A 14,982-nucleotide genomic window follows, 5' to 3' on the forward strand; every position below is an offset into this window, starting at 1 on the left:
TGATCTGACGTCTTTTACGATGTGCACTTCTAGTTTTATGCCAACATGCTTTCCAAAAATGCATTTGTGTTTTTACAGATGTGATGAATGTTTACTTTTGAGCAATAAGGATACATCTTATTTTCGATTACAGTAATGCCGATATACAATTGTCCTAACCAGACGAATGTGTAATGCAGTGCAAACACATTCTATCAGCAAACCATCAGCATTTTCTAAACAACTCAAACAATATGGTGAGGTTCACAATAAGACCGGCTTTCACTCTGATAGCAGGGGCCGCTCTGGATACGGGCGGTGCGACAAACGGAAACATATAATAGAGATATTCAGCCTTTTACATGCTCTGCTGTTCCAGGAGAGCTCCCATTCACCCAGGGACTAGAGCTCAGCACACACACCTGCTGCAAATGAATTCTTCTGAAGGCACACAGGTAATCACACATTATATACCGGTCCTCGTTATTCAAATTTTATGGAGTGATGGTTATGGATTGTGCACTAGTAATTTAAAAGATCATTTGCAGTCTGAATACTTGAACAACAAAGCTGAAGTGAGAAAGTATATATCGATATAAAATAAAGGGAAACATGACCATACGAATAAATATTCATAATTTGTAGGAATTCTTTAGACTTTTTAGAATATCTGTAACATATTTCCATAGATTTAAAATTCCCAAAATGTATCATAATGCAATGTCTTATATTTGACATTATCTGAAAAATCATGTATCACACTGATTGCAGGATTATTAGTCAATGCAACTGGAATGTGATATACTCCTAGCATTAATTTTCGTATAATTGTCAAATGATAATATAAATTCCCATATTGACTTTAAGTCAAAACATGTTAAAAAGGTGCATCCAATGTCATGTGATTGTGAACTGTAAATATATATTTGCTTACAGAGGTGAAACTAGTTTGTATGGGATCTGTCTGCCTCAGCAAGATGAGCTCACATGCCATTGAGTTTGAAAAGGGGTATTTGGCTCTGCATTAGGGATGCAGGACCCCCGTCGGCCGTCATATTGGATGCTTTCACACTGTTTGGTATGGGAGCCCATTTCATGAGATACTAAGGTAATTTTGTATTTTGAGATACTAAGTCAAAATTCTGAGATAGTATCTCATAATTATGAAATAGTAAATTGAAATTATGAGATACTTCATTGAAATTATGAGATAGTTAAGTCAAAATGATGAGATAGTATCCATTAATTATGACTCACAAGATCTTCATTTTTTCATCACAGTGGTAGAAATGGGCTTTCATATTTTGATGACAGTTACTAACGTAGATTTTTATTTTTTTAAGAAAAGAAAAGAAAGGTGTAAGCATGTGGGTATATGTGTCTTAGATATAACAACATGTTTTTTCCAGACCAATCTTGTTATTGTGATGAAGAGATGATGCTGATTGGCTCTTCTCTGTGTGACAGTAAGGGACTGGAGCAGAACCAGACAGCGACTGTACTGCAGGCTCAGGAGTACCATGCTACCCCGCTGTGCACTCAGTGTGTGTCATGTGTTTGTGCTGGTGCTGTGTCTGTCTTCGGCTGAGGACTTCGACTGGACAAAGAACAGCCACAGCTCCTTCTATTATGGCACTTTTCCAGCTGGTAAAAAAAAAAATGCTTTTTTGCTTTCTGGCATTTGAATAATTTGGTGGTATTTAATTTAAGAGCAGGTCAACTGGTTGTTGCCATTTATGTATTTATTAGGATTTTCGTGGGGGGCCGGCAGTTCCGCCTATCAAACAGAAGGAGCCTGGGACAAAGATGGAAAAGGACTGAGCATCTGGGATGTGTTCAGTCATAAGCAAGGCAAAATCCAACAAAATGACACCGGGGATTCTTCCTGTGAGAGCTACCACAAAGTCAAGGTGTGGCGATCCGGTGTGAAGTGTCCGAGAGAAATAGAGAGAACAGAGGGGTAATTAATAAGTCATCTGAATATTTCACTCCATTGCGTGTGTGTTGTCCAGGATGATGTTTCTCTGATGAAGGAGCTGAAGCTGAACCACTATCGCTTCTCCATTTCCTGGCCTAGACTCATCCCCACTGGCATTAGGTGTAAGTAACTGCTGTTAATTAAAGCCTTTTGCACCTAAACTTGCATATATACAGTATATATATATATATATATATATATATATATATATATATATATATATATATATATATATGTATATATGTGTAAACAGCTTAACCTATCAACAATTAAATACTATTTGCAGCTGACCATATAAATGAAAAGGGAATACAGTACTATGATGAGCTGATTGACCACCTGCTGGAGAGCAAGATCACTCCGATTGTGACCCTGTATCACTGGGATCTTCCACAGGTTGGAATGCAAAACACTGATAACCTCACATTTAAGGCCTTTTGCATGACACCACTATTGTTCTTTACGTATTTAATGTACACTTTGCTTTTCTAGTTCTTACAAGATAAATATGGTGGATGGCAGAATGTAAGCATGGTCAATCATTTCAATGAATTTGCAAGCCTGTGCTTTGAAAAATTTGGCAACCGAGTCAAGTACTGGATGACTTTCAACAATCCATGGGTAGGTTTTACATTCATGGCTACCGTGTAATATATGATTTGTCTTCATTATAGAGCTTACATTCATATTTATCTACCTGTTATTAGTACTCTTATTACACTAATAATCAGCTAACCGGCTTCAGTCTGTAGCAGTTGAAGGCTATGAGACCGGTGAGCACGCTCCTGGAGTGAGGCTGAGAGGAACAGGGGCATACAGAGCTGCCCATCACATAATCAAGGTAGGACAACCCATACACACACATATATATATACATATATATATATATGTGTATATATATATGTATATATATATACTGCATATATATATGTATACTATATTCTGTCATAAAAAACACTTATTTGCGGAAACGGAAATGTAATTAATACTCATGACAGCAATTGTTTTCATAGGCACATGCAAAGGCTTGGCACACTTATGATACACAATGGAGGGGGGAACAAAAAGGTAAACAAGGTTATTCAATGTTGCCTCTCAACAGTACTGTTGGTCTTCGTGCTGAGAGCTCTTGTCCACATCTCAGGTCTGGTTGGCATCTCTCTGTATGGGCATTGGGGGGAGCCGGTGGACATCAGCAACCAGAAAGATATTGAAGCAGCTGAGAGATACGTCCAGTTCTACCTGGGCTGGTTTGCCACACCCATCTTTCATGGAGACTACCCTCAAGTGATGAAAGACTTCATTGGTAAGTTAAGTTGTAAACAGTTCATCTTGAAGTAGTATTGCTCCTTGGGGAATTAACTAATCACTCCTCGTGTGTGCAGGAAGGAAGAGTAACCAACAAGGACTCGGGACGTCCCGTCTGCCCACATTTTCCCCCGAAGAGAAGAGCTACATCAAGGGGACCTGTGACTTCCTCGGCCTGGGTCATTTCACCACCCGCTACATCACCCAAAAGAACAACCCATTAGTTCGTAGTAGCAGCAGCTACTTCACTGACCGGGACCTGGCTGAGCTGGTGGACCCGCGCTGGCCTGACCCCGGGTCAGAGTGGCTCTACTCTGTGCCTTGGGGTTTCAGACGCCTGCTCAATTTTGTCAAGGTGACTTATAGTGAATAGTGAATCATGCAGAATAGGCATTTTGACATGTGCGTGGAAGCAGAAATGATCTTAGCACACTGCAGCCATGCTTAAATGACATAAAGGCAACTTATTGCATATTGATTTGTTCCCCATCTAGTCGCAGTACGGAAACCCAATGATTTATGTGACGGAGAATGGAGTCTCTGAGAAGATGAAATGCACAGAGCTGTGTGACGACTGGAGGATACAGTATTATAATGACTACATCAATGAGATGCTGAAAGGTGAATGAGCTCATACATATATTGTTTGGTCATTTGGAGCAAATTTATTCAAAGTCCAATCCATTTCATGCGGTCAACTCTTCCTCTGTGGTGTCACTCAGCTATCAAAGATGGAGTCGACGTGAAGGGCTACACCGCATGGTCCCTGCTGGACATGTTTGAGTGGGATGAAGGGTACTCCGAGAGGTTTGGCTTGTACTATGTGGACTTCATGAACAAAAACAAGCCCCGCTATCCCAAAGCTTCTGTCCAGTTTTACAAACGCGTCATCAGCTCCAATGGATTCCCCAATCAGAGAGAGGTACAAGACATAACGTGGTCACTACCAAGTCCTCCCTCTAATCCTTTACAGGCATGCCTCTAAAACATTAAGATGAATTGGTTCATGATCTATAGTGTAACACAAAAGTGATGATATGCGGTTGCATTGTAAATCCTTGTAGGTGGAGAAATGGAGGAGGAGGGCGGTTGAGACCTGTTCCACGAGCAACCAGCTCCTAGCTGCAGGTCAGTTTAGGACATCCCGCTCCATGTTCATCAATGATCAGTGGTCAACAGCTAGCTGGGGTAAACAAATAAAGATTCTGACCTAAATATCAAAAACTTAAGATAGTTTTTAAATGCAAGTAAGATCAATAATTTACTTGCATTTGTGTTGCTGGACCTCAAAATATAACACACACAAACAAATTATGAGCTGAAAAGAAAGATGAAAGTATAAATCACAGTTAACAAAATTTCTAGCAGCGAAATGTCTGAGATATCTTCTTTGTTTGCCCCCCTCAGCTAGAAGAAAATCCAAGGAACATGCAGAAGTGCCAAAGGTTTGGCCAGTGCATGATGAAGTTTAGAACTTGAGGGAATACGTTGTCCATTAAAGTGAGTGTGTTGTTGTTGCTTTGTGATTGTGCTGTATTCAAGTTGACTAACAGAATTAAGCTTCTGCAGTTTAACACTGACACACGCCTCTGAAACCAGCTTGTGTGCAACGGTGTCTCATTTATCTGAAGTTGTACTCGTGTGCTTGAATGTCCTTTGCACGCAGCTTTGACAAAAGCTCAGTCAGCAGAGCGCTTATCTGTGGACTTGTGCCCACAGGGTATTTCACAAAGCAGGAAACATATGACATCATATGGAACCGCCGGAGATATTGGAATTCCATTTAGAAATCAAAGCTTCAATGTGAGGTTAAGGAACATGATTCAGCCATGCCGGCTTATGCCTGATGATCATAAATATAATTTCAGAATATTTATAAAAATATATATATATTTTTTTATGTATCTGCCGGTGAAAATGCTGCTTTATGAAATATTCCCCATTGGCTGCATGCAGTTCTCAAAGGGTTAAAGTGTCGTTAATCAATTCTGAGTACTTTCTCTTTTTTTTATTAGAGGAACAGCGGAATTCTGCTGCCAATATTCTAAGACTTATACATGGTAAGGAATCTCTTATGCTCACAATAAATTAGATAAAGGATGATTTGATTTAGGTGACATATTAACCCTTTGAGTGCTGTGCGTGAGCATCATCACTCGCTTCATGAGCAGTGTCTGAACTATGTAACAATGCTGGTGATTTGTTAATGTGTATGTGCGTGTGTGTCTGTGTGCTTTGCAGACCCTTTGACCAGTCACATGGAGATGGTAACTGAAATTGTTGTTCCCACTGTTTGCACACTCTCTATTTTGCTCAGCGCCGTCTTCCTTATGTTCCTGCTGCGGAGGCGGAACTAGACAGTGTGCATGTTTACAATCACAAACATCAATACACACACATATTGCAAGTGCATCATTTCTTTTATGGCTCACGTGTGATCAAACTGACGTTATTTTAACTGTGACTTCATTCATTTGATGTGCATACACTGTTGTAAGAAACATTGATTTTGCCTTGTATAATATATTTAGTACCAGACACTCAAACAGTGTGGATAGCTCTGCAACATGTTGGATTTTATTATTACAATATTGCTACGGAATATTACCATTGCAAATCTATTGTGCTTTGTGTGATGAGTTGTTCAGCAAAAACAATCTTCAAATTCTTTCAAATGCTATATCGAACCTTAAAAAAATCTGCAAATGTGATAATGAAGATGCATTGAGAAAACCCATGGCAGTGTGACAGAACCGGCTGAAAGTGCTTTATTCAAAACATTTGACATAATGACAGTCTATTAACAGAAACATACACTTTGTGATGTAAGGTCATTTGTCTAGTTCTTATGACATTTTAAAACATGCTAATTGCTGATGAGAATATAAACAATGACAAGAAACGCCTCCTTTGTTGTAAAAGGGTGTTTCACGCAAAGCTGACGAGGCTACAGCACACCATGGTGGAGTAGAAGGCAGGACTCTCACCGTCCCCGTTGACGGTTTCATTTGGGTAGTCTAAAGACAGAACAGTTGAAGAAGAAACATGTTATCTTTAGTTTACTGGGATAATAAATACTTGTTACTATATGGGATGTGCTATGTGTTGGAGTGGTGCATTCAGGTTACCCGTTTCAAAGATGACATGATCAACCAGCGGTCTGTCACTGAGCTGTACGGATGTCCTGACCTCACAAGAACCGTGGCCGCTGGACACCTCAGCCCCCCAAAGTACTGGCTGCTCTCTGTGGAACACACAAGCACGAGGGAGGAGACAACAGCCTCTGTTACAACTTCACCGTCGGCCCTTCGGAGTTCAACCAATACACAGAATTCAGTGGGTTTGAATCACAGGCGGACACACACGACCACATAAGGAGAACTGTGTGGAAGCAAATGTGTTTCTCAAATTACGAGGCGAAACAACCCCCTGAATGCATCTGAATACAATTGTTTTTAAATTCATCAAATTATACCTGAGGCAAAGTATAAATAAGTCACACTACCCTTCTCCTACCTTTTGTTTCACTCTGTCGACACTTTAGTGGGTGAAACAAATGACTATTTTGTGTTAAAACATGAATGTAAAGGCAAACATCTCACTATTGTTTGCCATTTTCTTCTGATTTAATGAAGCAGTAAGTGTGCAACGGGATGTGTTCCTTACTGCTGGTAAGAATGACTGATCAGTGCCGGCTTGATTTGCAGTTTGAATTCATGCTCCTCGTCATACGGGTGTGTTTTGTAGTGCTGTAAACATGACCTGAGAGGAAATAAAATTATGTACATTAATTACATATTTTGGAAAGAACATTTTTCACTCTTATACATTATTGGCAGAAAAGGTGAATTCATGTACTGTGTGAGAAGGAAGAGCCGGTCGTAGGGCAGACCCAGGAAAGTCCTGCAGGTCTCTATTATTTCCAGCAGATGGTGCAGTTTTCTCAGTCGGATCACTTGCTCCTGCAGATCAACCTCTGTGCTCACGTAATAACACTATGGAGTAAAATATTTAAACTTAGAATATATTGTTAACAGTCATTACAAAATAGTTATCCGTAAAACCGTCTTACCATGTGGTTAAGAGTTGTCAATTCTTCACCTGAGGAAAAAATATAAAGCAAATAGTAGAATATCAAAGCAAATTTTGTGCTTTAGATTTTACTGTGGAACTTTGTAAAGGACATCAGAGCTTCAGGGTGATATTTAGGAGGTTACCGATGAGGTAGTTAATGTAATCCTTTCTCATTTTGTCTAGACCCATCTCCAGCAGCATTTGGACAGGGGTGATGCCGGTGAGAGACACATGGTCAATCTGCTGGTGGTAGGACTGCAGGATGAGCTTGCTGAGGGAGCTGCTGCTGTCTCTGTGAATCTAGAGGAACAGAGACAACAAAAAATGACACAAAACAACTCTCAATCTTTTCTCAGCAACGAACAGTTTTAAGGAGCTGCATCATTTCATACCCAGGGTTTGATGTCGCCGTATCTTAGAGCTTCCGTGACCAATTTCAGGCAGTCTCCAATGTCTTGATATGAAGTCACACCTGTAATGAAAAACAAAATGGAGGAAAATGGTTGTCACTGTCTGTTTGTAAGGCAAGATCAAGTGAATCCTAGTTTCTTTAATAGAGGAGATGACTCACTCTTTCTCATCCGAACCCACAGCTGCTCCACAAAATCCAAATCCCCTCGTTCCAAGAAAGAGTTGAAAATGTCCGTCTCAGTTTTCAGCTTTGTGATCTTTAAGAAAAGATGAAGAAGCAAGAAAGGTACCACATTTATTCTAAAATTAATGAATTTGTGAAAAGTCTCTTTATTCTATCATACATCCGCTGTTTTGGCAGCCCTCTCCTGTAGTGACTTTGCAGTATCCTGAAGCTCTGAAAGAAAAGACAAAATTATAATAATAGTCTTAACTAACTGTTCGAATTAAATCATAACAAATGAGCATTGACTTAAGAAAGCAGATACCTTCTAGGAAGGCCGTGGTCAGATTTACAGCTGACATGTTTTCCAAAGGCTCCACCCATTCAGTCTCGCCAGTTCTCAAACCATCAGCAAGAGTCTGGAATAACAGGAATCGGATATATTTAGATGTCCATTTGTGTATTAATGCTCATGGTCATTCATTTAAGATTACTTTGGAACACAAACCTGAAGAAACTCTAGCTCCCTGTACATCTCATACATCGGGCTCTTCATGTCCCCGCTGGCAACTTTGATATTCTGCAGATGATAAACAAGCCAAATACACCAAATGTACCACGTTATTATGTATTTTAAATAGTATTACACAATGATATAGGTATATAAAGTAAGTATTTATGGTAAAAAAAAAAAAGAGTATGTGAATTACTGGTTCTTACCAGTGTTGCTATAGAGGACAGAGGTGGAGTCTCAAGGATACTCTCCACATGGCTCCATTTGAAATCCACTGTCACACTACTCTGTGATTCAATGATGGTGTTTTCCACAAGAGTGGAGCCAAACAAGTTGAACCTGGCACTGCCTTTGATTGCCATCTGGAAGCATTGACGGATGTCAGTGAAATCACATTCATTCACACAGACTTAGAGGAAAGGATGCACACTAACCGAGGTTGGGTGGTGCCTTTTCTTGTGCTCTTGTTTGAGCTTGTCTAAGGTTATGAGAGATCCTTTGTCCACAGTTGAGCCTAATACATATTAAGTTGGAATTAAACAAAAGCCAGAAACATCAAAATCACACAGGAGTTAAAATATGTATATTCGCGATACTGATAATGTTTATAAGGATGCATTATTGAAAGCCTTTGGGCTATACCTTTGCAGGTAACAGAGTATAATTTGACCCCAGACACTCTATTGCCCATGCAGACGGTTTCAGCACCAAACCAGGTTGTTCCAGCTGGATCAGACATGTCACATCGCACCCACAGAGGGTGTAAGGCAGGGTTGTTGTCCACAGATGACACATTAACATTTTGAGATAATGTGTACCAAGACAGAAACTGCCTATAAAAAAAGAAAAGACATTTTTTTTAAATGTTGATTGTTATCAACAGTATATTAGTTAACTTATGTAATCCTGCGAGCACTTGTTTCATTTGATTAAATTGTTAAACGTCTTAGTTGGGCACCTTGCTTTCATGATTGTGAGCGGCTGTGGTCCCAATTCTGCCTGGAGAGCATTGGCATCAGCATTATCATCACCACCAGCATCATCATCGTTGTCAGAGCAGTTTGAAGTCATTGGTTGGTCATCAGCTTCACTTAATTTTGGAACCTTGAAAAATCAAGAAATATTTTTGTCCAATAGTGAATGTTTGGGAGGTGTTTTAATACAACTCTATGAGAAAGGGGTGCCTGTCGGTATCTTGAGTTATATCCCATGCTTTTACGGTCTATAGTTGAAATACACAATTATGACAATATAACTGAACTCCAGGACTAAGGAAGGGATTTCTTTTAAGCCATGAAACAGAATGTGCGCCATCCCGAACCAACATCAGCATGTCAAAAGAATCCTAAGTAACTGGTGATGTAGCAGAAGACCCAGACAACTAGATGTAAACTCATGTTTAAATTATTGTACTATGTTGACTGTTGATTGTTGTTGGTTTGTTTGTCTGTCTAATGTACACAACAGCCGCCAAGTCAAATTCTTCGTATGTCTAACACACAATAAATGTTTCTGATTCAGATCATTGACTTCTGAAATGAAAGACAATGTCAATGCGTTTAATATCACATTACACAGTACTATGTGTGTAGAGCTGACAGACACAGACTATATTCAATAAGTCACAGCAATAACTTCACTCACAGCTTTTTCACAGATGAGGACTGGCTGGCTGCCATAGTACATATTCAGCACAGGGATTCTGTCTCCATTCATCTTTAACATTTGGATGTCCTCCTAAAACCAAATCAGATACAGAGAAAACATTATTCATTACGGTAGAACAAATGTATCGATACATAGATCATATTACAACGGATTTTTTGTTTTAAGTCAAATGTAATTATTACCTCATATGCAAATGGTTCGTTGCTTTTCTCATCTTGAAGAGCCCTTAGATCAAACGACACATAATACACATACATAAATCTCACCTCGGCAAGATAAGTATTTAGTGGTAATTAACGCAATCGGATAATTAACGTTAACATGCAGTTAGCTAGACTTAAGCTAAAGGCGGACAACTCATTCACTGCACATCGTTCATTTGACTTATAAATAAAAGCTACACTGGAAGTAAAACAAGTAAACTCACCGAATAATCTTATAAAACTCCTTCGCTCTGCATATCACCTTTGAGCCCATTCCACAAGTGTACAACAGATCACCTGTAAAAGAGCGAGTTGCATGGACTCAATACAAAATAAGTTAACAGTTAAAGTGGCTGCTAGGATGCTACTGTTGATATTTTGACCGTCGCGCGCTCACTCCGGCGGTGACGTCAGAAGGTTAAAGGTCACCATTTTAAATCAGGATTATGCGTTTATATATCAGAAATGAATGCAAAGTTGGCAACATGTTTCTATGATCTCATGAATTGTAAAACATGTCTTATTCAAATAATGTCTAATGAAAGTAAATGTTACTCGAAGAAAATAGTTCGGTCATAATGCGCCAACATGGCGTAAAGAAATAGTCCCATTTGAAGTAACTGACTTTAATACATTTATATTTGGAGCATTTGATTAAAAATGTGAATGTAAATGTTTGATAGAATGTTAGACACATTTAAATCAACGTTAGTTCACGGTAAGCAAAACAATCGTCAAAACTATCACTCGGCGGAAGTGATATTCGTCGAGGCGGAGGCATAACGCTTTTAAGGTAACGTACCAACTTCCTTTTCACCGTGGCCGCCATACCGTGAGCAGTGTGGTTCCCGGCGAGCCGAAAAATATTTCCCGAAAATGGTGAGAAAACACACTCAGATTGTTATTAACATACTATGTAATACGGATGTCGCATCTGGTGGTGGGAACTTATCAAATAAACCTTTGTCCGTTGTTTGTGCGATGCGTGAACTGAGGCGTATGAGGACCGATCGTGTGAAAGGTCCCGGCTAACGAAGCTAACACGAGGAGCCATTTTGGACGTGTATCGTTCAACTCAGTGACACGTGTGGCTGTCTCCTCAGTGGTACATAAGTAACACGTAGTTAGTACATCTGGCCCGTTTACAAATCATCGAATTGTATATATATTTATATCGCAATTATCAGATATGATATGCTCATAACGGCGCTAACGACATCGATGATTAGCCGTCTACGTTTTAGACTAGCTTGCTAATTCAGTCGCGTTAGCTTAAACGAGCTAAGATCAGAACAAATGTCATATTTCACCCAAGAGTTTGTGTAAATATGTAATGTAAATGAGCTGTCACCTGTTAGCAGTTAAGTACCTCTGATTGGGACGTACCAGTTGCATCGAGTTTTATCAAACTGGTTTAAAAGTTTGTCGGCCTTGCCGTACAGGATATGCTTGTCCTTAGCACACGTTGTTTTAAGTGATTTACATTCGAGTATTCAATACCTTCTCAAATCCAGCACTATATTTACCTACATTTCATTGTTTTGTGTCTTAGGCGTGTGCCCGACCCTTGATATCGGTGTATTCCGAGAAAGGAGAAACTATTGGCAAGAATGTCGTCTTGCCAGCTGTGTTCAAGGCTCCAATTCGCCCCGATGTTGTGAATTTTGTGCACACCAACATGCGCAAGAACAGTCGCCAGCCTTATGCAGTCAGTGAACTGGCAGGTGAGTGTATATGTCCAAGTGGACCAAGATCGCCCGTCCTAGTTAATACAATATTTTAAGATGGCGACTGAGGACATGTATTCACAAATCGGATGTATTTTGTTTGTAATTTAGGTCTATAATTGTTTTATTACAGGTCACCAGACCAGTGCCGAGTCCTGGGGTACAGGAAGAGCTGTAGCACGTATCCCCCGTGTGCGAGGTGGTGGTACTCACCGTTCTGGACAGGGTGCTTTTGGAAATGTATCCTTGTGAGGAAAAATGGAAACGCTGTAAATGTTCTCCCTTTTTTAAAAATATTGTGAAAACTAGACGGGCACAAAACTTGCAATGATGGTGTAATTTGCGACTGACTCTGTGACCAGTGACGGTATGCCTGCTGTCATATGCTGGCACAGATGGCTGAAGAACATTGAGTCTGAGCAAGTATTATTTACTTCGGTAGTTATGTTTTCATTCAGTAGTTGTCAAACCTCCTTGACTTTAGTCTAGATGTGTCGTGGAGGCCGCATGTTTGCCCCCACCAAAACCTGGCGCCGCTGGCACCGCAGGATCAATAAAACCCAGAAGCGTTATGCCATCTGCTCTGCCGTGGCTGCCTCTGCAATTCCTGCTCTTGTGATGTCCAAAGGTAAGCAATGGTAGAGAATAGGAAGTATGCAATTTTAATAAACTTTATTATTATTACAGGTTGTATATAATATTGCATATAGGTACATATTGAGGTGGGTACTATCTTTAAAGAGGAGTTTGTCTTGCTATGATGGTGTAATTTGCGTCTGAGCCCGTGAACAGTGACGGTAGCCTGCCGTCTTTAAGCTGTCACAAGGTATTGATGTGTCTTGAGTTCTGAGCAAGCTGTGGTAACGCTAGTCTGTGACGCAGTGCGAAGAAAATGGTTGACACGAGTATCTGTCCGTTAGGACACCGCATCGAGGAAATCCCAGAGGTCCCGCTCGTGGTTGAAGACAAAGTTGAGAGCTACAAGAGAACCAAGGAGGCAGTGCTCTTGTTGAAGAAGCTGAAAGCCTGGAATGACGTCAAGAAGGTAATCTACATTTTCTCTGTTGGCATGAATCAGAACTCTATTAGGGAACACATTATTTGAATTGCCTTTTTCCCACAGTCTCTTCCATTTGGGGGAAATCCTGGATGCAAACTTTACTTAAAGATAAGATTTATATTTAAAAAAAGATTGCTGAGTAAAGCACAACTGGGAGAGATGTTTAGAATCCGTTATCTGATTCACATGTATGTATCCGTTTAGCAGAGATCTTCGACCGAACTGATTTCTTTAAGTGCTATCAACTGTTAACGTTTCAGCCTGAAGTTGAGTATATTGGGCACTACTTGGTTTATTTTTAATTGTGTCGAGTAATGATATACTCTTTTTATTCCCAGGTCTACGCCTCTCAGCGCATGCGTGCTGGTAAGGGTAAGATGAGGAATCGCAGACGGATCCAACGCAGAGGACCATGCATCATCTACAACCAAGACTCCGGTGTCACCAAGGCCTTCAGAAATATCCCAGGTTCGTTATATTTTAATGATGTATTTCTCTTATGTAAATAGATTTAAGACTTCTGAATATTTTATAATTAAACTATTTATAGTTCATATGCAAGGTTTCTTGTCTACTCGAAGGGCATAGCTAAAAATGCTGTACTGACTACTTTTTTTTAATAGTCCTTAATGATTTTAATTAATGGTTATCAAAGTTCTGATGTAAACTAACAACTACAAAAAACTGAGTGTTTAATTATTATGCTGTTTTTCAAAGGAATCACTCTGCAGAACGTAAACAAACTGAACCTCCTGAGGCTTGCCCCTGGTGGTCATGTTGGACGCTTCTGCATCTGGACCGAGAGTGCTTTCCGCAAGCTGGATGAGCTGTACGGGACCTGGCGTAAACCTTCTACCCTGAAGAAGGGTTACAAGTGAGTGTTTAAGAAACATCTCATTGTTGCATGAGTAAAACGTGTCGATTACATCAGTGATGAGCTTCCACTTCATGGTCCGTGTTTTTGAAATTCGTTGATATTGAAAGAAGTTCTGAGTTTAAACGTCAAGACGTGTCAATTGATGGTTTCCATAATCTTCAACATGATGAATTAAATTCATAATGTCTTGTTTCTTTCAGCCTGCCCATGCACACGATGACCAACACAGACCTGAGCAGGATTCTGAAGAGTGAGGAGATCCAGAAGGCTCTTCGTACACCAAAGTAAGCGCTGCAGTCTAAACTTCCTGAACACTAATGTTTGCTTGTCAACTATGATGATTTTCCTGCTTCCGGTCCGTGTTTCTGAATCCTGATTATATGGAAGTCCTGAGCAACGCATAAAGCCAATGATGCATTTGTAGCAAAGCAGTAGTTCCCAATATTAAGACTTGGTTATTTTGTCTTTGCAGCAAGACCATCAACCGCAGAGTCCTGAAGAAGAATCCTCTGAAGAACTTGAGGATAATGCTCAAACTGAACCCCTACGCCAAGACGGCCAGACGTAATGCCATCCTCAAGCATAACCCTGCGGTAAGAACCAAAAACGAATTCATGCTGGAAGCAAAACTTCTAGCTTAATATTATTCATTACTTTGACATCTTGCTTGTTCGCTCCATAGATCAAGGCAAAGATGCTGAAACCCAAGAAGAAGCCTGCTAGGAAGGGAGCAGGAGCACCTGTCAAACCCAAGGCATAGATCTATACTTGTTGACAAGGAAGGGTTCAGTGATTTAATAAATCATTTGTTTCAAATCTACGAGTCAGACTTGTAATTGCACATCTTTATTCCCAAGACAATTTATTTCACATCAGTAAAGAGACTTAAATCTCTCGCCAAAGGGGAAAATCGATCAGGTTGAGCAGAATTTGTCTTTATTCCATTCTTTGATCATTAGAAAAAGATAGCTTTTTGGGCAGACCTGCCATATAGGTTAGCGACTGTTAAAAACATAATTT

The 14,982-nt window shown here is 39.9% G+C and overlaps 3 protein-coding genes and 4 non-coding genes across 7 annotated transcripts; 6 read left to right on the forward strand and 1 right to left on the reverse strand.

Moving 5' to 3' along the window:
• Window positions 1–1,715: 1,715 nt before the first annotated feature.
• On the forward strand, window positions 1,716–5,933 carry lctlb (lactase-like b). The gene is made up of 12 exons (XM_056416173.1): window positions 1,716–1,889; window positions 1,992–2,079; window positions 2,244–2,353; window positions 2,450–2,578; window positions 2,703–2,798; window positions 2,971–3,025; window positions 3,102–3,263; window positions 3,343–3,620; window positions 3,760–3,886; window positions 3,988–4,187; window positions 4,330–4,393; window positions 5,507–5,933. The coding sequence occupies exons 1-12, from the start codon at window positions 1,716–1,718 to the stop codon at window positions 5,620–5,622; spliced, it is 1,599 nt and encodes a 532-aa protein (XP_056272148.1). The 3' UTR covers window positions 5,623–5,933.
• Window positions 5,934–6,002: 69 nt separating this feature from the next.
• Window positions 6,003–10,675, reverse strand: zwilch (zwilch kinetochore protein). The gene is made up of 18 exons (XM_056416170.1): window positions 10,523–10,675; window positions 10,278–10,320; window positions 10,072–10,164; window positions 9,386–9,531; window positions 9,070–9,260; window positions 8,862–8,941; window positions 8,634–8,789; window positions 8,422–8,493; window positions 8,239–8,332; window positions 8,095–8,147; window positions 7,911–8,007; window positions 7,732–7,811; window positions 7,483–7,639; window positions 7,338–7,366; window positions 7,124–7,260; window positions 6,932–7,027; window positions 6,394–6,509; window positions 6,003–6,282 (listed from the first exon to the last, which is right to left on the reverse strand). The coding sequence occupies exons 1-18, from the start codon at window positions 10,570–10,572 to the stop codon at window positions 6,194–6,196; spliced, it is 1,779 nt and encodes a 592-aa protein (XP_056272145.1). The 5' UTR covers window positions 10,573–10,675; the 3' UTR covers window positions 6,003–6,193.
• A 434-nt stretch (window positions 10,676–11,109) lies between these two features.
• Window positions 11,110–14,782, forward strand: rpl4 (ribosomal protein L4). The gene is made up of 10 exons (XM_056416213.1): window positions 11,110–11,177; window positions 11,851–12,022; window positions 12,159–12,265; window positions 12,515–12,653; window positions 12,946–13,070; window positions 13,424–13,553; window positions 13,803–13,959; window positions 14,163–14,246; window positions 14,435–14,555; window positions 14,645–14,782. Exons 1-10 carry the CDS (start codon window positions 11,175–11,177, stop codon window positions 14,720–14,722), a joined length of 1,116 nt encoding a protein of 371 aa, XP_056272188.1. The 5' UTR covers window positions 11,110–11,174; the 3' UTR covers window positions 14,723–14,782.
• LOC130196015 (small nucleolar RNA SNORD16) lies at window positions 12,349–12,447 on the forward strand. The gene has a single exon (XR_008832165.1). It is a non-coding gene; the product is annotated as a small nucleolar RNA SNORD16 (small nucleolar RNA).
• LOC130196017 (small nucleolar RNA SNORD16) lies at window positions 12,779–12,878 on the forward strand. The gene has a single exon (XR_008832166.1). It is a non-coding gene; the product is annotated as a small nucleolar RNA SNORD16 (small nucleolar RNA).
• On the forward strand, window positions 14,011–14,082 carry LOC130196011 (small nucleolar RNA SNORD18). Its single transcript, XR_008832161.1, has one exon. It is a non-coding gene; the product is annotated as a small nucleolar RNA SNORD18 (small nucleolar RNA).
• On the forward strand, window positions 14,292–14,359 carry LOC130196014 (small nucleolar RNA SNORD18). The gene has a single exon (XR_008832164.1). It is a non-coding gene; the product is annotated as a small nucleolar RNA SNORD18 (small nucleolar RNA).
• Window positions 14,783–14,982: the final 200 nt, after the last annotated feature.

The sequence above is a fragment of the Pseudoliparis swirei genome, chromosome 6 (assembly GCF_029220125.1).
Source record: "Pseudoliparis swirei isolate HS2019 ecotype Mariana Trench chromosome 6, NWPU_hadal_v1, whole genome shotgun sequence".
In the NCBI taxonomy this organism is placed as follows: domain Eukaryota; kingdom Metazoa; phylum Chordata; class Actinopteri; order Perciformes; family Liparidae; genus Pseudoliparis; species Pseudoliparis swirei.